Below are 25,740 nucleotides of genomic sequence, written 5' to 3'. Positions count from 1 at the left end.
AGAGTCATACTGTTTTGGAATAGTGAAAATCTAAATGTTATGACTCACCCCATTGGGAAAAGCATCTCTTGTGAAGATTGGCCAGGTCCTCCAGTTGGTGTCATGTCGAAAGGTCTGATGGACATGCTCTCCAAGGCCATAAATATTGTGAGAGGGGAGTTTAGCTGAGAGCTGAAGGTACTGATCAGCAAAAACCAGTGGCCCAATGGTTGTGTCAAACCTGAAAGAGCAAGAGAGGAAGAGATGGTGTAAAGAACAAGTTTTTGCACAGTTCAGTTCGTGGGTGAATGTCATGAAACCTGTCAAGAATATATTCACTGACCAATAGAGACATGAAAACCACATGAACACACCAGAATAAATGATACACACTGATAGATGGGTCATCTAAAGATCATCTGCTGCAACCACGAAAACAATTTCCTGTTCTCAAAACCTAAACTTATTGCTGTGAATCATTCTGTTACGTGTGCATCTTCTTATCTAAAACTCTACTAGGCATTTTAAAAATAACATCACTACAGATAAGATTAATGAGCTTATTACACATCCACTCCTTCTGATCTATCAGTCCACGCTTAAACCTCTTTAGTCATGAATAAAAACATCATTATTAGGCTTTTAAATCTGGCTTTTTATCAGACAAAAGATTACGGATTACTGATTGTTTTGCAACACACATGAAGATATGACTATGGTCACGTAAAAGGAAATGACTTTAAAAAACAGAAGCAAAAACAATTTTCATAAAAATGCCCAATTTCTGTACTTTATATGGCAAATTGCTCTTTTCTTTGGCAGTAAGATCTACTTCTCATTGGGCAAAGTTTTAATAAGGACAACATTTCATGTGGAATCAGTGTCTTATTCGGATCATTATGTTCATCTTTGATGTATAAGCTCTTGCATCTGCAGTGTTTGAGCATTGCAAAAGCCATCATACAGTTAGTGCTTCAATGTAAAACAAAACTGCTTTATAATGAAAATCGGGTGCTACAACATTGAGAATTTCCTTTGATACTAGCCATAAGGTCAAAGGTTAACAGTAGAGGTGGGAATCTTAAGGCACTTAACGATTCGATCCGATTCCGATTCTGGGAGGAACGATCCGATTCCCAAAACGATTCTTAATTAATTATCCTGCTGTGCAAAAAATACTCTAAACTTTTTATTTTAACCAAAATTGGAGTTACTATGCTTTTTGTATATAGTTAGAATATCTGTTTGACAGTATTGCCAAATTAAAATGATTATTAATATTTCTTTTTCAATACTTTTAATTTATTAACAAAGTTATTTTCAGGATTAACAAACTCTGAATGAATGGTAAGCCATACAATTGCAATGAACAATCATTAAGAATAAACAGTTATCAATTTGTATGACAGGGAAAATTAGGGATTCTAAAATGTGATCTTTACACTCACTGTAGAGTGCGGGGACAGCCGTCTCACTAAAATAACGACGTGAGGGCAAAGTGTTTCGTGGCTCAAGTACCTGTAACATCGTGCGAAATTCTTGGTTTCCACAACCGAGTACGGGCGCAGATCTTTGGCAATAAAACCCGCCACTGATCGGGTAATTCGTTTCGCCTTTTCAGAATTCGGAGGAAACTTTGCTACTTGATCCAGGGTCCTTTGAATGTAACCGGGAGTGTTCGTGATTGGAAGAGTGGAAGTGGAACCGCGTAATATGTTTCTGCATGTTAGTCGTGTTGCCAAAATATTTGAATTCGGCGCTACAGACTTTGCACACAGTATGGCTTTTATCAACGACACCTTCGGTGTCTTCAGAAAATCCAAAATGTTGCCACACATCCGATTTTAAATGAGATGGTGCAAGTCGTAGTTTGTCCATTTTATCTTAAACGAAGCTAATTCACCAGCATATGAACGGTCGTCCATCACCGTCTTTTTTGTTTGGTCACGTGAGTCTTGACAGCGCTCGCATTTGAATTGAACACAGAATCGATTCTGAATTTTTGAGAATCGATTCTGGATCGTTAGATAACGAATCGCGATGCATCGATGCATCGAGCTTTTCTCCCACCACTAGTTAACAGTTAGCTGATTACTTTTAAACTTTTTTGTATATTACCAGTCTTTAACGGTGACTTTTAAATGCTGAAGTTACATTCTAAATGTTTACATTTAAACTTTCAATTTTCAAACATTATTTTGTTCAGTTCTGTTGACATACTATTGTTGATCATTACATTAACTGTTTTTAATTAAGTTGTAGTAACTTTGAAATTGTCTGTTATGAGTTTGTTGTTGAAGGGTTTTATTGTGCTGAATAGTAAGGTAAACACTACACTGTAATATATTTCTTATTCTTTAGATTTACATGCTAAATAAGTTACATTTAGGATATGCTAGGCTGGTTACTGTACTGATTTTAAAGAGGTAAAACTATCACAGGGTCACACCGTAATTAGTTGGAACAAATCTTATTATTTTAGCAAATGACTTACAAATGTGTTATGAATTACGTTCTTCCAACTGCATGTAGATTGTTGGTTAAAAATTTATTTCATTATAAAAAGATGTAAACTGTAACTGAGACAAATGCTTATTAGAGTGTATATGCATCCAATATGCAGTGTTACCCTGATTTCTTTAATATTTCTTTAAAAGGTCACTGAAATAAATTGTTTTGGTGACAGATGCAACATTCATGAAGCAGGCCTGATAATGATCATAACCTTCCTGACATTTTTCAACAGTACACAAAAACACACAGATGACGGCAGACAATAACAAAAGGAAACAAAACAATTTCCATCAACGGCACGCAGACAGCAAGATGAAAACCGGCTGCTTTACAAAAAGCTCTCTTGCATTGCTCCAGGCTTCTTTCAGACCTCGCCGGATTCCCTCATTCTATTTATGCCTCTAATTTCTGTCTTTTTGTGTTGTGATTGCTCTTCATTTAGTCAAAGAAACACTCGTGCTGCATTGTTAGCAAAGCACTAAGCTCACAACAAAGAGTCGACATATGATCTGTGCGTGAAAACGAAGAGAAAAGACGAGGAGCTCCCCACTCACAAAAGTTTTTCAGGGGATGTTGTTCTCCAAACTTTCAACCCGAAGGGTTTCTGGATCAGCTCCAGTCTATATTTTAGGGGTCCGCTGGGGGTGTCGGAAAGTGACTGCACATGCTCGTGAGGAACCTCGAACCTTGCTTGATTTGCATCAGTGATCTGGTAGACAAAGAGAACATTGCACAGCATTATAGACGTGTTTACATGATGCTTCGGCTATTTGTGTCGGTTCGTAAACAGACCTTAAATCGAAGACGGTTTTCTGTCTGCATTTCAGCGGAAAAGGTCAACTCTTTAATATCAGCTCCAAATAGAGATGGAGCATCCATTCTTGTCAGCTTGGCCTCAATATCTGCAGCAAAGCAAACATTTTCCATGAGGTCTTTGTGAAATGTTTGCTCTACTTGCTACATGGTCAATTGGAAACTTTTCAAAGTACAATAGAAAGCAGATTTGAACATTTTCTGAAAGAAATGGCTCGAGACTCTCATTTAATGGCTATGTGTTTAGTAAGTCTGATTGCTCATAAAAGTAAAAGCAAACTTATCCTCGACAATCCAAATTAATATATCATTATATTCATCACAAAAACATGTACAAGTTGCATAAAGAATTTACTGCAATCCCCAACCCTTATTAAAAGCAGCTAACAAGAAGCCTTGAAAGATTTCTATGAAAACAGTTTATCATTTTTTTTTTCATTACAAAACCATGGCCAGTAGAATTAGTTTCACAAAATTTCACCATATAATAACATCATTAAAAGACACCATTCCCCTGATATAACCTTGCACAATGGTGATATCTTGTGGCAATACACCACTCCCAACTTCAAAATAATCTTGGAATAACTGGCTCATGGCAAAAGAGCCAATAAAAAGACTTATCTAAAAGCCAATGATACGTATCATAATGTTTTATTACGACATCGGTACAGGCTGAACTCACGTGTGCTGTCTGGCTTGCTTTCGCTGATCACGCTGTAGCCGTGGTTTTTGGAGAAGAAGCACCAGGGGACATTTGTCTCACTCAAGGGGCTCCAACAGCAACCCCTTTCCAAACATTTTTGCTGTAAGGACACATATGAAGATTTAGCAAAGCATGCTGGGAGTTTGTATGGAATGTGGGCCATATCCACTGCAGTTTACCTGGGAAGCGCTGCCATCTGGGAAACAGTCCACTCTCTCTCCCTCTGGAATGTTGGGACATTCTGGGACGATGTCTGGATCTGATCCTGAAGCAAAAGTTGAGGAGAAATTGACAATATATATATATATATATATATATATATATATATATATATATATATATATATATATATATATATATATATATATATTTTTTTTTTTTTTGGATTACTTTTCGAATATAAAGGCTTAGGTGAAAATACGAATTATATATATATATATATATATTATCTATATATCAAGTTAATCAATTCTTGCTAAATTAAAGAATTAATTTCTTAATATATATCAAAATCTATAATGCACTTGTGACCACACATCAGATGAATTCTTTACTAATACTACGAGTTGCTTGGTAACTATATGTGATTTATTTAACAGTAATGTCTTTCAACACAATACTTAACCTAAACTTAACCCTTAACTGTTGTACAATCTAGTAATCAAACACTGGCTTATTGCCATACACCATAAACATACAAGGCCAGAATTCTTCAAATGTACATATAACATAATCATACAGACAATATTCTGTAATCATTGACCAAAATCATATATTAAACACAACCACATTTCTCCTAAAAAGATGCTACTGCACATGTTTTCGAAAAATCAGTTTGTTCATTTTTTAACCTGATCTCCATCGGTACCCTTGCACCCCTAAAAGAAGGTCATCTGAAAGCATAGAGACTCTCCTCACCCAAACCAGCTGTCCCAGGCTCAATTTGTCCCCTTTAAATAAAAAGCACTTTACCAACATCAGGGCGGTAAATTGAAATTGAGAGTGACAGCTGTCATAATAAGGCAGTCTGTGCGTGCTTGAGCTCGTGCCCCGTGCGAGCCGTTAACCAGTGCCTCTGCACTCTGTGTTTTATTTTGTCACTGCTGGGTGTCCTTGATAACAATCAGGATGGACATATTCTTTATACTTTAGTGCAACATCAAAGACTCACATGTTTCACTGTCCTTGATGAGGCGGCTGCTGTTTTATTTTATTTTTCATTTTTAGGTAATACACTGCTCCTGAAGAGCTGCAGTCCCACAGTATGTTTGCCCTTGGTCCACACTTTTATGTATATATATAAAAGTATACAGTATATATATATATATATATATATATATATATATATATAAGTAAGTAAGGTAATATATTTTGTGTTTAATATCTAAGTAAAGCATAAGAAAGGTCATTCTTTCTATACAGGAAACGATTTTGGATACATTATTAAATGTTTTTTTTTTTTTTTTTGGTCACAATATCACAGTTAACTGAACATAAGGTGAATATATGCATGTATGCATTTATGTATGAATGTATGAAAATAACTTTGTTGAACTGATATTCTATTATAGAACTGTGTTAAACATTAGACAATTCATTCCTACTATTCTGGATAAATGATTAAACTCACAATGTTGTTAACATGGATATAAGATAGGTTGTTTTTCTTTTGTCATAAAATCATAATTCTGACAGGGTGGATCTTAAACCATTTTCATTTTTTAAATGTTGTTGTTGTTTTGTTTTTTTATCTTTTAAAGCAGTTCTACACTGTCAGCAATCAAAAATTAAGTTTAAAACAAGAATAAATATCTGCTAAGGGGTCCGAAAAATTAAAAATCCATAAAGAAAATAAGTACATATATAAATATATATATACTTTTATGTAAAATGTGAAAATGTTGAAAAAGTCATTATAGAATAATACAATCTGGACTTCCTTTACTAAAACATAAAAATGCACTTCTGACCACAAATCAGCTGAATTATATATAAATACTATGTTTTTAAGCAAAAACTCACAAACGCTCAACACATTTAAAAAAATAGAAGTCAGAAGAGACGAACAATATTTGTAAAAGAAAAAAAAATAGAAAGAAAAACATACACAACTTTTATACTATTCTTCTTTTTTAGAACCTTTATTATTATTATTATTTTAATTTTCAAAGAAAACTTATTTACATAGAAATACTTTTGTAAATTAGCCTATTGGTCTTTCCAAAGGTTTCTAACATCCAGATGTGTTGTTATCCCTGCAGAGTTTATGAATGCATGTTTGTGTCTATGTATGAGCCTCTGTAGTTGTTGGAAGTCAAATTATTGGGGTCTGGTCACTTACCTTCTTTCATGGTCCCTGGTTCCCCAGTGGCCAGTAAAACAATCATTGCGACAGCAACCACCAACACCAATGAAAACAACACCATCAGGGAAAACTCCAGCCCTGAGAAGTGCCGCTTTCTCATCTGATGAACACACACACAATCATAAGCATCCTATAATTCATCTCCCTGCACATCTCTGACATACAAAGCACATGTCCTTGAGTCTGTGTATGAAATGCAAATGCTAATGTACAAAAGATTTTTGGTACTTCTCTCAATACTGTATTATTTTGTACGTGTGTGTGTTACCCAATTTGTGTTTCGCATGTTTATATGCTTCTTCTCTATTCATTCAAAAAGAAGAACTTCATGCTGCATTCATCTATTCTGTTTGTTTTCAGACAGATAATACCATAATCTACACTTTATATTGTCTTCCATCTTTACTTTGAACTCAAGTCTTTTTCAACAAAACACTGGCGTATTTAAAAAAAAGAATGTTCGCTTGAACAGACTCACATGACAAAACAGAAAAGCCACATAATTGTTCTTATGGATCAAACAGTCTCAATTTAATTTCACTCCTTCAGAGTTAAATTGATTGTTTTTCATTTTCACAGCAGCTTGTGGGGTGAAACAACCCAATGAAGATAAAATGTTGCAAGCATTGTCATCTTGCTAAACAACTGAACATTTGTATGTGCAGCAAATGGCCTATTAAGAGTCATAAACATGTCACGATAACAAAAATCGAAAATCTTTTTACAGCAACAGACATGACTGCGTTTAAGCTGTAAGACTTATACAAGAACATCTTATAAACAAAATAAGTTATAGTAATTATATTAATGAATTGTATATAATAAATTAAACATCTTAGTAAATAAATAATATTATATTAAATGCATATACCATATATTACGATTGAATGACTGTTAATTACTTATATACTGATAAGTGGACAAATTTTTTATAAAAAAAAATTCTGTAATATATATATATATATATATATTATATAATATATATAATATATATATAATATATATAATATATATATCTATATATATATATATATATATATATCTATATATATATATATATATATATATATATATATATATATAATATAATAATCGTATATATATATATATATATATATATATATATATATATATATATATTTATATATATATAATAAAAGATAAAAAATATATATTTTTTAATAAATGTAACATTTTATTTGTACTACCTTCACTGTTGTTATGTCCTTCCTTTTTCAGTCCTGTGCGTGAGTTGAAGTCAGAACACACTGAAGAGGAGTAGAGCAGGACCGTCTGTTTTAAGTAGCTGTGAAATTAAAGTCCTCAGTAGGTGTTTTTGTGATTTACAGCTTTACAACCAGAACTTATGTTACGTGATGGTTTACCAAAGTTCATGGTTATTGAGCAATGCTCCTCAAGACAATCCAAGAATCATTCACAGACTGATCCAAATCCAGAAGCATTTCTTCTCTTTTCACTTTGTAAGAGTCATCTTATCCACCAAAAAAAAAAGATATTAATGGCCACTTTATCACTGCATTGTTTACAATCTTCCAAGCTGGATTTAGCTGTCAAATAACTGAGCTGTTGCGGGTCTTTAGCTCCACATCTGTGATGAACAAATATAATTTTGCAAGATATTTTCTGTTCCAAAAATATTACATGAACTCTTTCAAAAAGCTTGAAAGAAGCAATTAGACGAGGCTGGTTTCATGAGACGTTCAAATTTAAGCTGGAAATGTGTGATTTCCTTTCAGTGATGTGTTGAACGAGAGCTTAGAGACATAAGATTATTTGCAGACTAATAAGTACATTTTAATGAAGAAATTACATGTGCCATTTATGAGCCTCTTTAAGACTTTAAGTTGTATTATTTTACGATTTGAGGACTGATTTTTGACCCGAAAGGATGGGCCAATGAGGGACAAAAATGCCTTTCTGAAGGTGTGTTGAACTTTCTGCATGTCCACACTGCAAAAAATAAAAATAAAATAAAATAAAAAAGTATAAGTGTGTGTTCAACCAGCTTTCTATGTTCCTTGGACAGAACAACCTCCTGGACAGCAACCAATCTGGCTTCAAAAGTGGCCACTCAACTGAGACTGCTCTGCTCTAGGTTACTGAAGCCCTGCGACTAGCAAGAGCAGCTTCAAAATCCTCGGTACTCATCTTACTGGACCTGTCTGCTGCTTTCGACACCTTTAATCACCAGATTTTCCTGTCCACCCTCAGAAAGATGGTCATCTCTGGAACAGCACTCCTGTGGGTAAAATCCTACCTCTCTGAAAGATCAGTGTGTCTTGGAGGGGTGATGTTTCAAAGTCACACCACCTTGCTACTGGGGTTCCTCAAGGCTCAATACTTGGACCACTACTCTTCCCCATCTACATGACATCATTAGGATCTGTCATTTAGAAGCATGGCTTTTCTTTTCACTGCTATGCTGATGACACCCAACTCTACTTCTCATTCCAGCCAGAGGACCCGAAGGTAGCTGCTCGCATTTCAGCCTGTCTGAGTGACATTTTTAGCTGGATGAATGACCATCACCTTCAGCTTAACCTTACGAAGACTGAACTCCTGGTGATTCCAGCTAACCCATTGCTTCATCACAACTTCTCTATACAGCTGGGCTCATCAACCATTACTCCTTCGAGGACAGCCAGAAACCTAGGAGTTTTGATGGATCATCAGTTAAGCTTCACAGACCACATTGCTACAACGACCCGGTCCTGCAGGTTTGCCGTATATAACATTAGGAAGCTTAGACCCTTCCTGTCAGAGCAAGCAACCCAACTTCTTGTCCAAGCTCTTGTTCTCTCCAGACTGGACTATTGTAATGCTCTCCTGGCTCTTCCTGCATGTACTGTCAAGCCTCTGCAGTTGATCCAGAATGCAGCAGCGAGGGTTGTTTCCAATGAGCCAAAAAAGCTCACGTTACTCCTCTCCTCATCAGGTTACACTGGCTACCAGTAGCCGCTCGCATCAAATTCAAGGTACTGATGCTTGCCTACAAGACGACCACTGGCACAGCACCAACTTACCTAAACTCATTGGTTAAATCTTATGTGCCCTCCAGAAGTTTGCGTTCCGCAAGTGAATGACGCCTTGTGGTGCCATCCCAAAGAAGTTCAGAATCACTCTCACAGACCTTTTCCTGGACTGTGCCCCGCTGGTGGAATGACCTCACAATCTCAATGAGTCAAAGACTCTAAAATTCGCATTTTAGAGGCTAAATATCACGTTATTGGTATTGTCGAAGCGACCCACGGACATGAAAAACAACCACAGACTTGGCAACATTGGTTGGCATTTACTACACAGAGCTGTAATTCACTGATAATCTACACAAAATCGATTTTAAAATCGGTGGCGATTCTTTGTCGATTTTGAAAGTGATCTGGGAACCTCCTGGAATCAAGATTAGTTTTGAGAAGCAACAGGGCAGGATTTGTTGTGAAAACCTGGCAACCCTGATCTGAACACACGTGCTGGAGATAATACTTCTAATAAAAGGAGCGTCTTTACTGATGAGATGTGCATGAAAATCGCATTTGATTCTTTACACAGCCCTACTCATCTTTTTCGCCTGCACTTAACCAACTAACACTTTTCCTTTTCTTGTCTTTTCATCTATAACAATAATTAAAAACAAAAAACAAAACAAAAACAACAACCGGGCTATGCATTTTATACTAGACTAACTGAGACTTGTCATGGCACTTGTATACTGTTGTTGTTCTCTTGTTGACCTAACTGCTTCTATTGTTCTCATTTGTAAGTCGCTTTGGATAAAAGCGTCTGCTAAATGATTAAATGTAAATGTTATATATATATATATTTACCCCATTTTTTCTTGTTTTAAGCATAAAGTCACTTACGTTAGATTTTGTTTTATTTATTTTTTCAGTCAACGACTTAACTTGTCATTTTGCTTCTCAAGTAAATGTATCTAGATTTGTGAATGTTTAGACATGTTTACTTGAAGATAAGACAAAAATACTGAGAAAGAACTTAATAGTTTTGCAGTGTTGATGTATTGTTGATGGACTCTTAGCTGTTTCTTAGAAGTTTCACTGAGAGCATGACCACAGTTCAATCCAGTCGCTATATTCACATCTTGTTTTCTCTGAAAGCTTACCATTTGGGGTTATCAGTTCTACAGAAAAGTGCTGCGTGATGGGACTCAGCCAAACCCAACCCATAGCCTATAGTGTGTTTTAGCACTCGAAACTGAAGCAATCTCTCAAATATAACAGCTTACTACTCTGTGGGGATGATACCACTAGAGTCAGAGCTAGAGACTAGTGAGGCATCATGCTTTCTCCAGGCGAGCTAGCATAGTGATTTCTCCAGATGCGCCTGTACGCCTGCAGTAAAGCTCTGATGGCCATATCAGGTTAAGAGCAACGAGCAGCTATCACGACAGAGAGGAATCAATACCTCACCACTGAATTGCCAGTTCTACTTTCAGGTACCAGAATTGGATTGGAGCTGCAGGTCTGATGTGTGAGAATAGATTTGGAGCCGGCTGTGGGAAAATGCATGCAGAACAAAAATGAAACGGAGAGCTGTGCCGAAATTCACAAATACAGCCAAACTGCGCCGAGAGCGGAGACTGCAGTGGAGAATCATGGGAGACCAGGAGACAGCATCCCTGAGAAGAAGAAACATGATCGACATGCAACTGATTACATATCATTCTAACAACAAGACACAGTCATAATAGCATCGTCATCATCATCATTAGATTAATTTGAAATCAAATTATTGTAGTTAATGATTTATAATAATATGTGTGCTACTAGAAGCCTGTATTAGATAAGAATGGGACAATATTCCTATTCCTAAACTTGAGCAACTTGTCTTCTCAGTCCCCAGACATTTGCAGACTGTTATAAAAAGAAGAGGGGATGCCACACAGTGGTAAACATGGCCTTGTCCCAACTTTTTTGAGATGTATTGATGCCATGAAATTTAAAATCAACTTATTTTACCCTCAAAATGAAACATTTTCTCAGTTTAAACATTTGATATGTCATCTATGTTGTATCCTGAATAAAATATTGAAATTTGAAACTTCCACATCATTGCATTCTGGTTTTATTCACAGTTTGTACAGTGTCCCAACCTTTTTGGAATTGGGTTTGTGTGTGTGTGTGTGTGTGTATGATTATTAAACACCTTTCTTTTCGGATATTGCATAATCCTAATCACAGCTTTAGTCATATTGTACAGATTTCCTTTACATTTCTGTTAATGTCCTAAAACATTACTGTACTATTAAAATCTATACAGTCCTACTAGAAATGTTTTGTTCTGGCAGATCCGTTTTATTTATTTATGTATTTATTTATTTATTAGTTTGTTTGTTTGTTTGTTTGTCTGTTTATTTATTTGTTTGTTTGTTTTTGCATCCAACAGAAGAAGAAGAAAAACATTAGAAACCAAATTGTGAAGATTTCCAACAGAAATCCTGCCCACATTATTTTCTTTTCAGGTTTTTTCTGACTTGAACTGGACTGACAAGTTCTTATCAGCTCCTTATCTTAATTATACGTGCATGAACACAAAACTGTCCTTATCAGCTCATGATAGAACAATAATGTGAGTGTGTATAATAGTACAATGTGTAATATAATATAATAAAATCACATGCAAGCTACCTTCCAAAGTTTGATCTTGGACTCTATCCCTAATGATTCTCCAGTTTTTCACACTGATCACACTCACAGAGCGGCTGTGACGGTTCTTTATGAGGGAAATAAAGTCATACGCTAGATCTGGATATAAGAGGGTTTAATTATTATCAGGTTGGATGTCTCTCAGATGAAGGCAGCGGTGGACAAAAAGTCATCAGTGCTGGACTCTGCACACGAGCAGATATTTATGGGCAATCACACGAGAACACTGGCAATAATACAACAATACATGACACTGTGAATCTGAGACGTTTGGGGACATTGTAGGTTTTTGTGAAATAGTTCATGTTTTCAGCGAGAACTGAACAGATTGATCATATGAGAAGACATTTATAATGTTGTAAAAACAAACAAACAAAAATTAATATACTTTTGTAATTAATTATAATAATTCTGGAATCCTGAAAAATGTTGATGTAGTTAGTTGTAATTATATTGCACAATATTAGTGATTTTACTGTGTATATATATATATATATATATATATATATATATATATATATATATATACACACACACACACACACAATATATATATATATATATATATATATATATATATATATATATATATATATATATATATATATATATGTATATATATATATATATATATATATGTATATATATATATATATATATATATATATATATATATATATATATATATATATATATATATATATATATATATATTACTGAACCAAAAATGTGTTTACAATTGTTCTTTAAAATACAATATAATATACTTAATCATATAATAATAATAATAATAATAATAATAATAATAATAATAATAATAATAATAAGGAATGGACGGATGGAAACCCAATTAAAAAAAAATAAAAAAATATACCAGCAATGGAAATGTTTTACTAGTCTTAAAAAAATAAATAAAAATAAATAAATAAATAAATATATTTATCAATACAGTTACCCAGCTCACAAAATATGTTCCACGTAAGCATGTTTTGCTAATGTTTCACATTATGTTATGAAAATTTTATTTATGAATGTTCATATTTTGTTTTCTTCTAGGGTATGCAGACATTATGAAAACATAAAAAAAAAAAAAATAATCATCATCATCCCATTTCAAAATTATGGGGACATTACTTTTCAGAACATTAACATAAAAAAGAGAATGTTATATGAATATTCAACTAAAATTATGAACAATGTGTAATTTGTGTGTGTGTGTTTTACTTTAGTAAGGATCAGGCAACATACCGGAAGAATTTTGCCAGAACGTTTACCAAAGATCTGAGAACATTTCCTGTTAGCTGCATCTTACTGGCTTTGTTAACTTCTAAATCTGCTTCTTCCACTACACTTTCAACCATAAACTTTCTGGTCAACTGATAATGTTTTATTTACTTGTCAACACCAAATTTTACTTGTATTTGGTCCTTGGCAAGTGTTAACTCTGGCTCCTGTGTGTGTTCACAGTATGAAAATAGAGTATTGTTGTGTGAGGTGAGAGCTCTTCTCCTGTGTTTATCAGCTCCAGCTGAGAGCAGTAATACACTCTGACAGCTAATTATCTTCTGTACTAGTCTCACAATACAGAGATACAATCACACACACACAGCGCTCTCAGCACTCCAGGAAGGAAGTAATGGAAAACCCTTCTTTCTTTAAATGTTTGTCTCGAGTAATTAATCAATTATTTGGTGTTTGGATTTGCCTCAAACATTTTGTGTCGTTGATGTTCTGAGATGTGAACTATTAGTTATCGCTGCACAACCATAAATCACAATTTTTTTGTACTGAAATGTAGATGGAAATTCAGGTGGCACTTAGTGTTTGACTTAGGATAAGTGCCAGAGAGCAAGTGAGTCTGTTTTCACCTGACAAACTGGCACATGTGCACTGCTTCAAGCTACCAACTGGCCTGTATGATTACCCAATAATTTTATGGAAAAATAAAAGTAATTGCATAATGCCATATCATAATTTTATTTTACTTGAAATCCATTTATAACAATGAGAAAGGATTATTTGGGACAAAATGATCAGCATTATAAATGATAATTGATAATTGCATGAAGACATCAATAACTGGGTTCTTCAAGCTTATGCCAAATTTGAGATTTTGTATTAATTTTATTTTCTAAAGTGTATGAATTTTACTTCAGTTACAGTTATAGAATAATACATTTCTCTTATGATTACCCTTAAGATTTTTATTGAGAAATTAAAGAAATTGCATAATACCATAAGGTCCATTTAAATTGATGATTAAGATTTATTTTGGCCAAACTTGCCATTATAATCACTATTCATTATTTTTTTTTTTTTATTACCAAGCCCACCCGTACTTTTGCAATTTTTTAAATGTTTATATATGTACTTTATTATTCTTTATTTATTTGTATTTTTTAATTATAACATTTTAATGTATATTATTGTATCATTGTGAAATATACTGTAACACTGAATGAAAAAAAAAAAGTTAATTTTTTTAACATGTAATTACATACATACATAAATGTTGGTTGGCCAGTGTAGTCTGATTCATTTAGCCACTGTAATAACCTCTTCAGAAACTGACCATTCATCTATATGTTTCTGTGTGCCTCTGGTGGACCTAATTAAAAAAAAAAAAAAAATCCTTGTCACTTGCATAGAGTGGCTTCAAGGTTAATCATATCTGCAAGCACAGGTAGATGAGACAGAGCCTAATATGAAATATTTACAGCATTAGACCTTGGCCTGTCTAAACACACCCACCCACCCACACACATGTACCTACTTATTAACATTATGTGCTTATCAGTGTTTTGGACTTGTTTTCCTTGTTTTGCCCCGTCATAGTTCCTGGTTTTCCTTATATGGTCATTTTCCTGTTCTTGTTTAGTTTGATTGCCTTATCCTATGCACCTGTGTTTGTAATTATTCTGTGTATATTAGTTCCTGTCTGTTCCTTATTTCTTCGTCCGGTCTACTATTTGGTTACACGTGTTTGTGCTAGCTCTCATGTTGTATTTTCCCCTTGTGTTTTGTCAATAAAGACTGTTCTTGAGTATCCCATGTCTCCTGCCTACTTCCAGCAAGAGTCATCATGACCATACTTTACATACTGCATACTACCTAATTGCCAGATCACGTCACACTACGTTGTTTATAGAAGACAAATATTATTCATGTCAGAGTATTCTTTTCTGAACCTTGTTTAATGTTTTTAATAATAATAATAATAATAATAATAATAATAATAATAATAATACATTAACATCACCATTGGTGATGTGTTTTAAGTCTAATATTTTGGAATGTGGAGATTAAATTATTATGAAATTATGGCATACATGGAATGTACTGTATAATGATTTTATTAACAGCCTCAACTGGATGAAATTCAGGAATATACTAAAGTTCTTTTTTAGTTAATAAACTGCTAATACATAATAAATAATAATAATAAAATTATATATATATATATATATATATATATATATATATATATATATATTTTTTTTTTTTTTTTTTTTTGCACTCATTTCTGGCTAGATGTTATCATTGGATCAGTAGCAGTATCATACCAGTCTCAAAGCTTCTGAATATGCCGAACCAATATCTTCATATCTTCACTCACACCGGGACACACAAGCAGTCGTGCCACACATATGAGCAGATAATGATGCATCACTCATGTCTGCTAATGAATTGTGGTGTAGTGTCTGTTGTTTGTCCCTGAGGTGTGACTCACACACACTGCATTGAAGGCACTTCGTTCTTATGTCCCCAGAGTTTATGGTGACCCACTTCAGCGCGACCCATATGACATTGAATAGGACCAGGGGTATTACGCACCAAGGACAGGAAGAGAGAAGAACATGAAGAGGTCAGAGAAACTGAAGGATGCATTCACAAGATAAAATTACAGACTATATAATAAACATGAATTAAAGGGCAGGTCAAAGTATTTGAAGCATAACTTATTTTAGACTGAATGAATACGAGTAACCAAATATGACGTCAAAGTCCTTAAAGGAAGAGTTCTCCCAAAAATGAAAGTTTGCTGAATCTTTACTTACCCTCAGGCCTTCAAATATGTAGATGAGCTTGTTTCTTCATCAGATTTGGAGAAATGTAGCACTAAAACACTTTCTCACCAATGGTCCCTCTGCAGTGAATGGGTGCCATCAGAATGAGAGTCCAAACAGCTGATAAAAACATTCACACCACTCCAGTCCAGTCCAGTCCATCAATTAAAATCCTGGTAAGCCTAAAGCTACTTGTTTGTAAGAAATAAATCAATCTTTAAGATGTTTTAACTTCAAACCATTGCTTCAGGCAAAAATGTGCAGCCTTTCTGGAGTGGCAAAGACATATTGTCTGAATCAGTAGAGAAATATGCGCAGATGACAAAAGTGAACAGATGTGGATGGATTTTGATGTGAGAGTAACAGGAGATGCACTTCTTTCACTGGAGGAAGCATGGATTATGGACTTGTTTTTTGGCCAGGAGCAACAGTTTAAAGTTAAAATACCTTAATGATAAAGCAGCTCAGATAATCTGCTAAACTTCCCATTTTGTGTTCCATTGAAAATATTATATACCTTAACTTGTTAAATCATTAAGGAATGAAAATAAACTCTTTTGAATCAGAAATCAGCCAGCGCTTGGGTCAGACAGTGGATAATTTCCTACTGGTTGTTCCTTATCATTGTGAATAAAGTTGAACTTTGTCACTTCGCCAGTGGTTGCTGTCACTCACGTCGCCTCAGATCGCCAACTCTGTTTGAAACCGAATGACTTCCGGTCACTTTGTCGCTTCAGATCACCCCTTTACAAGGTCAGGCAGCCTCCAGCAGTAGGGCGATCAAAGTGCAACATTTTTTTGCTCTTCTGGAGCGAGAGTGAAAGAGCAAGACAGCCTCCACTCCAAAGCACACACACACAGAGAAAGACTAAATACACATAAAATACACACAAATGCACAGCACTGCACTGCACTTAAGATCAGTCAGCAACATGGAGCAGTTACAGCTGATGCTTTTCAAGAAGGGAAGCACAGATTCAACTTATAAATGCCAGCTTTGTCCTCACTTATGTTTATTTGTAATTTAAGTGTCTGCAGTGCTTCCTTCAAAAGCTGCGTTTTAACCCTACGAAGCCTATAGTGTATAATGTTTGATATGCATATTTATAAGGCCCCTAAATTATCAACATCATTACTTCTATATTTCTTCTTTCATGATTGAAAATTTACATTAATAATTCATTTAATTAATTAAAACATCCATTGTGTGGTTGACGTCTTTATGCTGTGAAATGTGTACAGATTTTATACATAAGATTTTTTTTAAATAATGTTAATAATATTTCAAAATGTACACTTACTGGACTCAAGAAACGTAGGTTAAATTAACAGCTCACTAAAATGTGAGCTGTTTATATCACCATTAGGCTTTTGAGGAATGCTCTTTATCTCTCAGTCATCAATGTACTGCATTCGCATTATATTGTTTTAAAACTACAAAGCTTTGATAATAAAACATTTAAAAGAACATTAAAATATGATCTAACTGAGACTTTTTGTGTGTGTGTGTGTGTGTGTGTGTGTGTGTGTGTAGTAGTAGTAGCAGTAGTAGTAGTAGTAGTAGTAGTAGTAGTCTGTTTTGCTGTTATGAAATCTAATTGATTCAAATTATAAGAATGTCATTACTTTACTGGCCACATAAATATTAATTGCATAATAAAAAAAAAATTGAGACCATTTAAGAGCACATCCAATTTTGATATAGAGGAGCTGTAAAGAAAATACAGTGATTAAAAGCCTAATGATCAATAAACATATGCTTTTCTTAACGCAAATAGTGACATACTCTTTAAGTTTTGTGTTCATAATATTATATCTTGCATACTGCCAGATATAAGCATTGTAAAATACAGTTCTGTGGCTGATCAATTATTGTTATCGAGCAATTAAACTTTTTTTTAAAGTAATTATTAAAGATTAAATTTGCAGATGCTTTTATCCAATGCAGCTTAGATTGCATTCAAGGGACACTTGATTTCAGTTCTTGCTTCCCTTGGCATTTGAACCCATGACCTTGGCAGTGCAAATAAACAAATAAATTACTAGTTCCATTAGCTTTAGGAATATATTATAATTAATAAAATAAATAATATATTATAGAATATTTACAATACATATAAATATACTATTTGTACATAGATAGATGCATTATCAAATAAATAAATAAATAAATACTATGTGCTTCCCATGCAATCTTAACTTGCACTACATGTACTGTAGGTGTGCTGAGACGTGCTGAGACGTGCACAACACACACTCATATGCAAACACAGCAGAGATTTCAGCTGTCTGTGTCCTCAAGAGTAAAACACCTTGTGCTGACACAGAATTGTGGAAACACACACATACATCAAAGGGATCCCACACGAAAAATGCTGTGAAGAAAATTCAGTTTCTCCTGAAATGAAAGGCATGTGAGGAGAACTAGAGGAAGAGAAAAGCAGATGGTGAGTGAAGCACACTTAAACACACACACAGAGGCTGATCAGGCAGGCGGAGCACGGCGAGATCGGTGGGTGCTGGCTGACCCCGCGGCCACAGGCTGCATCGGAAATGTTGCTGCTCTGTGTCCAGGCATGCTCAGAAAGGCCTGCTGTCAGGATAAAGAGAGAGAGAGGGTGATGGAGAGAAATGGCAGAGGAAGGCTGTCAGAAGGGAAGGCCTGGAGTCACGAATCACCCCAGAAAGATACACTCACTGTCCACACACTGATCCCAACAGCCCTCAGACAGAGCCAGAGAGCCAGAGGAAGTGAGCTGGATCTGTGCTACTCAGCTGGTTTTTGTTCAGGACACTTTTTGAACATCTAACACAAAATTGCAAAAAAAAAAAAAAAAAAAAAACACTGCCATTTATTAATGCTACAATGAACAGCACAGGCTACCAATATATGGAAGCTTTTTTCCACCAAGCGTAAAAAAATAATTGTGACTTTTTATTAAACACATTTTCTTTTTCACACAATTCTGAGTTTCTCTCACAATTCTGACTTCTATATTTTTTTCTATAAACATAATATAAGCTCACAGTATTTAGAAAATGTCAGAGCTACTGTATAAAAAAAATAAATAATAATAATTATCTTGTTTATTTCATGGCGGAAACTAAAGCAACTGCATGATGCAAACTTTGAATTCAGTGACAAAAATAAAGCCAGAAATTGTGAGATGTACAATAAGAACAGTGTGAAACAAAGTCAGAATTATGAGATTTTATCTCATTTCAGATTTTTTCCCCTCACAACTGCAATGTATAAACAGTTGCAAGTTGCAAGACATGAATGCAATAAAAATAAGAAAATTTCAAAGAAATCATTCATGGTTTTAAAGATGAGGGCATGCCATACAACCTCTTTATGTTGAAATCTGCTTTATTTCACTAGCTTCTAATAAATGTTTAGGATGAAGTTTAAAAACAACAAAGCTTCTTTGTATTTACTGAAGTTCAGCAAAAAACATTTGTCAACTTTCTGTGTAGGACGAGTTTGCCAACTCTGAATAATTATATATGATTATGTATCATTTATTTAGGAACATTAAGATTTTCTGCTTTTTAAGATAATTTTATGATAATTAAGCACATTTCCTGTACCATTGTAAAAGCTTAAAAACAAATAAATAAATTCCACTTTAAGGTAATGCGAATGAGATTGCAATACAATCAAAAATAATTTGGAAACCAATGTACTTGATTGCAATTAAATTAATATCACTGTACTGAAAATGCTTTAAAAAAAATAATAATCAGAAGAGAAGGGTGCACATTCTACAATACTTGTATGCTAGTGATCTCTATTTTAAACGCTCCATCAAAGCATTGTTACAGAGATATATTTCGCCATCTATGAAAGGTCATCATTGTGAGTTACTGCAGAAATGAGTCACTGGCCTGACTCGAATGGACGGGGGGCAAATTCAGTCACACATGACACAACCTGACAGACAGCTGCAGTCTCTCGCCAGATCTCTGCTCCCATTTACACACATTGTGTTGTGAAAACATCATACTGTGAATAAAAAAAAGACTCGCTAATTCACAAAAAAAAGTAAAAAAAAAAAAAAAAAAGATTCTGTAATGTTACAAAGGAAATCAGCCATTCAGATTTTTTTGCACATTTCTAATACAAAGCAATCCCAAATAGTGATGCATGAATTCCATTGTATTATATCATTAATAAATATAATAATATAATTTCCTGATTTTATATAGTTAAACAAATAAAACGCTTAAGAATAACCCAAAAGAGCAGCAAAAACATTATGAATTTAGTTTTGAGATTGTTGTTTTCACATCAGAGAAAGAAAATCTAAAGCTCTCAGTATAAAGAGCCGTGTTCAGTTTGACTGGTCTGTTACATCTGCAATAACAGATCTTTCCTGAAAGTGCTTCAGAACCAGAGAGCTCTGGAAACACTCTCCAATGTAAGTGCACAACATCCATTTACTAATTCTGTTGTTTGTACACTTCACATGGATGAAGTCCACGCTGTAAATGGACGAGAACGTTTCAGAGTTTTAAAAGAGAAAATAACTATTCAGCTGCATGTTTACACAGTGTTTTCTGCTTCAATGGTGGTTTACGATGTAAAAGAGAGAACACTGGGTTGCTCAGTGTAGAGGCACTCGAACATTTAAGATCAGAAAAAAAGAAGCCACTTACACAATATAAGTCATTTCAGCTCAGCCTGTGAGAAGGAAAAAGCACACATGAAAAAATTACTTAAATATCTCTACTGTCCTATACATCAGCGAGATTGAATGTAGAGCAAATTGAGATTTCTGCTCAAGTCATCTGCTCCTCAGATATTCTAAAAAAATAAAATTAACAAAAAATAAAATAAAATAATAATCTGAACATCTCCAGAATGTCTGCAGTGATCTGAAAGAGCAATAACATTTCCCTCTGGAAGAGCTTTTAAGCAGGTAATAATGAGAGTAAATATGAAACAGATGAAATAAGAATGATTCTATGTTAATTAACCTGCAGGTTTTCAGAGCAGAACTGTTTGCACTTACTGTATGAATCAAGCGAACACAGAACGTAACATCAATAAGGTCTGACTGGCTTAGGCTGAACCAGAACTGATTGCACCATAATTTAACACAAAAATATTTAATTAAGCAGCTCTTTTTAGCACCTCCTTAATACTAGTTATTTTAGGATTTATGATCCATTCACTTGTAGAACTGCAAGGCACGCAGGCAGACGCACACGCACACACACACGCACACACACACACTCCCTCTGGGAAAATCTGACAAATCATGTCAAGAATATGTATGTCATCACCATATATACCAAAAAATATCTACTTTAAATTCTAAAATATTTATGCATTTACTGAATTATAAAAAAACACAATGTTTACATAATACATTACATTATTTCAGTACAGTGGGAAACTAATGAGAATCATCCCATTCCAGAAAATAGGAATGACTAAATTAGTGGGGGGGAAGAAAGTAAGAAATAACACACTATGAAATAAAATACAATTTAATGCAATTGTTTCATTTTGATTTTAGGTTGAAATATGACCTAGGCATGGGAATCACACTTCTGTCAATAAAAGTTCTATGCAGCAACATAAAAACTGCCATTGTGAGTTGCTTCTGTAAATAATCCTAATTGTATGTGAACAAAACCATAAGTGCATATAAAACACACAAGCACACAACACTTCCTCTTTGTGTTTTGGCTGCAGTCTAAAGGAAGTCAACAGTGCCAGATTGAGGAGTAAATGTCAGCACCACACTCATTAATGATGTGTCGACGTGCAGCTGTCACACACAAATGTAAACAAACAATGCTCTGATTTGCATTAAGCAGGTATGAAAGGGTTGCTTAAATCAGTAAATGCCTCACTGATTGATGTGGGTTTCATCACCCACTGACAGATGTTGTAAGTGACCTTGCTTATGCAAAACTGCCATCATTAACCCACTCACGAATACAGCCTAAATATTAAATGGTGGAATAAAGCACACAACTGAATGTTTACAACTTATATGCATAGATTCAAGTATTTCCCATCACCATAGGCACTTACATCACAGAAAAGAATGCACACACACACAGAGATTCAAGATCAAGTGCTTGCATAGATATTTCTATCGAGCGGTGGCAGGCACTGCCAGCTTGGATCGATACATTCAGCTGTGTCTGTACTGTTCTGAGATGCATTCTAATAGCTCCGAGAGCCAAAGGAAGTTAACTGCCTGCTACAATACAGTACACAGCAACCTGTTTCCAGCATTCACACCAACCTCTCTGATGCATTATAGCATAAGAGCACTTGGTAATGCGATCAGAACATTTCCAGAAATATTCACCTCCTTGTCTCTCACAAATGAGCATATGTCTGTCTAGCTATAGATTTAACAAATATTTCATTCAAAAATGAAAATTAGCTAACATTTACTCATCCTCAAAACACTGAAGATGTAGATGAGTTTGTTTCTTCTTCTGATATGGAGAAATTGACCATTACATCACTTGCTCACCAATTGTTCCTCTGTAGTGAATGGGTGCCATCAGAATGAGAGTCCAAACAGCTGATACAAGCATCACAGTAATCCCCAAGCAATCCACACCACTTCAGTCCATCATGTATTGCCTTGTGAAGTGAAAGGCTGTGTTTGTAAGAAGAAAAAAAAATCCATCAAGACATTATTAACTTCAAAACATTGCTTCCAGCTAAAATACTAGTTCATAAACCATAATAATGCTTCTTGCAGTGAAAAAATCCATCCCTTGTTGTACACATATATGTTTAGAACTGTTTTGGACAGTTTTTACTTGTAAACGATGTGTGAATATTTCTCTCTCGATTCAGATGAGATGCCTTTTTCACTGGAGAAACCAATATTATGGATATAAGGCTTGAATTTCAGCCAGAAGCAACAGTTTGAAGTTAAAAATGCCTTAATGATGGGTATCTTTCTTTCAAACAAGCAGCTTTTTGATTCATAAAATGTTAATTGTTGGACTGGAGTTGTGTTGATTACTTGTGGATTATTCTGATTAATCTCATTCTGATGGCACCCATTCATTGCAGAGGGTCCATGGGTAAGCAAATGATGTAATGCTAAATTATTCCATATTTGTTCCCATTGTTTATTTATTTATTTATTTATTTAAGTGAACTAATTATTTTAACATAGAAAAAATTACCATGGCAAAGCATCAGTAATAACTGCCCTGTAACAGCAGCAGAATCCAGAAAAGTATGTGTGAATGCTTTTATACTGCTGCTGCCACAGATACAGTACATGCTGACGACACCCCCCACTTCTCTCCATTTATCTATCTGTTCTCATTCTTTGTCCTACATGAACAGACTGCAAAGAAATCGACGAGACAAAAGAAGAAAGAGAAAACTGCTGTCTGCTCACATCTAAACATCAGCCCCAACACAATGCTATCTAACACAATACTTGCAATTGTAACGAAATTTAGGGAGAGATTTTTCACAAGCACGGTAGTCAATCCTCTGTCTCCCTCCTACAGTCTCTCTCCTCTTTTAAACTGAGCTCACACATGCATAGACATGACATGAGAACAGCTTTTCACACGCGGAGGCTTGATGTCTATCAGCTCTGACTTATTGCACCTCTGCACTGAAACAATGGGTAATTAAATGCATACACACACACACACACACATACACGCAAAAAGTTTTCATAGACAGTTTATGACACAAAATCTGATTACTGTAATTAACTTGCACTGAAGTGATTTGCGTTATTAATGTTGTGTAATGGGATTTAAAACATTTCAGATTGGTTCATAATTCAGAGGAAATAAATGCTGTTCGGTAATGGAAAATGCAAGACTACACATTAATAATTTTAGCAGGTCAGCATTCTAATTTAAAATCAAACTTCAAAACAGAACAATTCTAAGGATAAGGACAGAACTGGAGTTAATTTCTATTCCATTCGCATGCAAAGTGATTTCAGAACCTTGGACAGCAACCTTCAGCATCGCCACGAGTCATTAGACATTCTCTATTCCCTCGGGCTCTGAAGCCATCTTCACTATTCTGACAACATCTCTCAAAAAGGTAGCAAATACCACAGTAATGAAAAGCATCTACATAACTCATACAGGAATGTACATATGTTACAGAGACCCTAGAAAGGACATTTAAGCACCATTTAAAATGTCTGAATGCCTTTTTAACACTTTTTGTTTGTAATAAATGAAGTTCATAGTTTTAAATGCAATGGCATTTAGACATTTTAATGTCTGTGGCTTAAGTGTCCAAAACCTTTCTGCAGTCAGTGTAGAAATATGACAAGACATGCTAACCCAAGCATGCTTGCATATTTCATATTGATTGAAGGTCTTCAATCGATTGCACTCCAAAAAACTCCAAAATCCAGTTTCAGTTTGGCACATTCCAGAAGATCTGATTCTACATGCTGAACTGCATGCTTGGCCTGTTTAAATTCAAGTCTTTCTTCCTCCCCCGTTTCCTTTTTAATTTTCCCCCTCAATCCACCTCCTTGGGTTTTGATCATTTTTAGCTAATTAAGCCCTTTGAAAAGCCCAAGAACAAACCACCAAGAGGAGGAAAAAACTAAGTGAAATGCAGATTCAGTGCTGCATCTCCCAGAATGCATCACAACAAACCCCCACAGCAACAAAAAAGCAAGCAAAAGACGTCAGAGAAGTCGGTCATGTCGATGGTTCGCCAGGACTAAGCCACAAACCAAACGACGATATTGATGTAGGAAATCGTTCAATACTACAAATGAGCTACAGTTTGTTGACATAAGTCAAGTATAGATTACATAAACCCCAACCAACTGATCATTTACCAAGCACGGATCTAACAAGCCAAGATTAACCTCAGGGGGATGTATTAGATGCAAGATGTGGGGAAAACTGTAAATAATCAAATAGGCAAGTTACATGGAATGAAGGTTAATCGCACGGCATGAAATAAAATCTATAGCACTACATTTTCTACAGTTTTTGATTCATTGAATTATTTGTGTTGAATATTACATTGATTAGTGAAGTCAAAAAGGAAGGCTATTTTAAAAACACAATAAAAAGAATTGGAGCCAAAACAAGAATGACTGTTCTAATTACATATTTTGTCCAGGTCAACCCTTTAGAACATCATTCATTCAAAAATTAACTCTGTGGACTCCAACATCATATATCATTAGCTTCGCTACCCTTTAGCAAAAAATAAAGTAAGATCATTACGTTGAAATATAGAGACAAGGACAGCCTAGATGTAATCCACAGCAAGATGACATTGTCCCTATGACCGTTACTGTCCCTGAGCGGTTCTTCATCACAGTGAAGAATCTAGACAGCAGCGTTAGCGATCAACGCACAATCTTTGAATGGCACCTTCACTTACAAAAGTGACACCTATCATTCTACAGAACAAAGAATCAAACAAGCTCTGAAGAGAATGCAAGGAAGACCGAAATGCAGTTAAGATAGCATTTGCATGCACTTTAGGGCACCACAGTAACAATCATTTATGAGTACTTTATGATAAAAGACCAAAAAATAAAAATAAAAATTGCACAAAGGCTCTCTGTTTGGACACATTATTGATGTGAAACAGATTTGCACAACAGGGAG

General features: G+C 34.8%; 1 protein-coding gene across 1 annotated transcript in view; it reads right to left on the bottom strand.

Annotated features, from left to right (window-relative positions):
• The window catches only part of LOC127977688 (sucrase-isomaltase, intestinal-like), a 52,604-nt gene extending 44,900 nt beyond the window's left edge, over nt 1-7,704 (bottom strand). The window contains exons 1-7 of the mRNA XM_052582688.1: nt 7,586-7,704; nt 6,354-6,477; nt 4,192-4,277; nt 3,992-4,112; nt 3,286-3,395; nt 3,048-3,202; nt 49-220 (exon numbers count right to left, since the gene is read on the bottom strand). Coding sequence (XP_052438648.1) covers nt 49-220; nt 3,048-3,202; nt 3,286-3,395; nt 3,992-4,112; nt 4,192-4,277; nt 6,354-6,477 — 768 coding nt within the window. The 5' untranslated portion in view covers nt 7,586-7,704. The remainder of the gene's footprint in view (nt 1-48; nt 221-3,047; nt 3,203-3,285; nt 3,396-3,991; nt 4,113-4,191; nt 4,278-6,353; nt 6,478-7,585) is intronic.
• Between the last annotated feature and the right edge of the window lie 18,036 nt (nt 7,705-25,740).

Source organism: Carassius gibelio, chromosome B18 (assembly GCF_023724105.1).
Source record: "Carassius gibelio isolate Cgi1373 ecotype wild population from Czech Republic chromosome B18, carGib1.2-hapl.c, whole genome shotgun sequence".
In the NCBI taxonomy this organism is placed as follows: Eukaryota; Metazoa; Chordata; class Actinopteri; order Cypriniformes; family Cyprinidae; genus Carassius; species Carassius gibelio.
The sequence above is the reverse complement of the archived record's forward strand: the minus strand, read 5'-3'. Positions and strand labels throughout refer to the sequence as shown.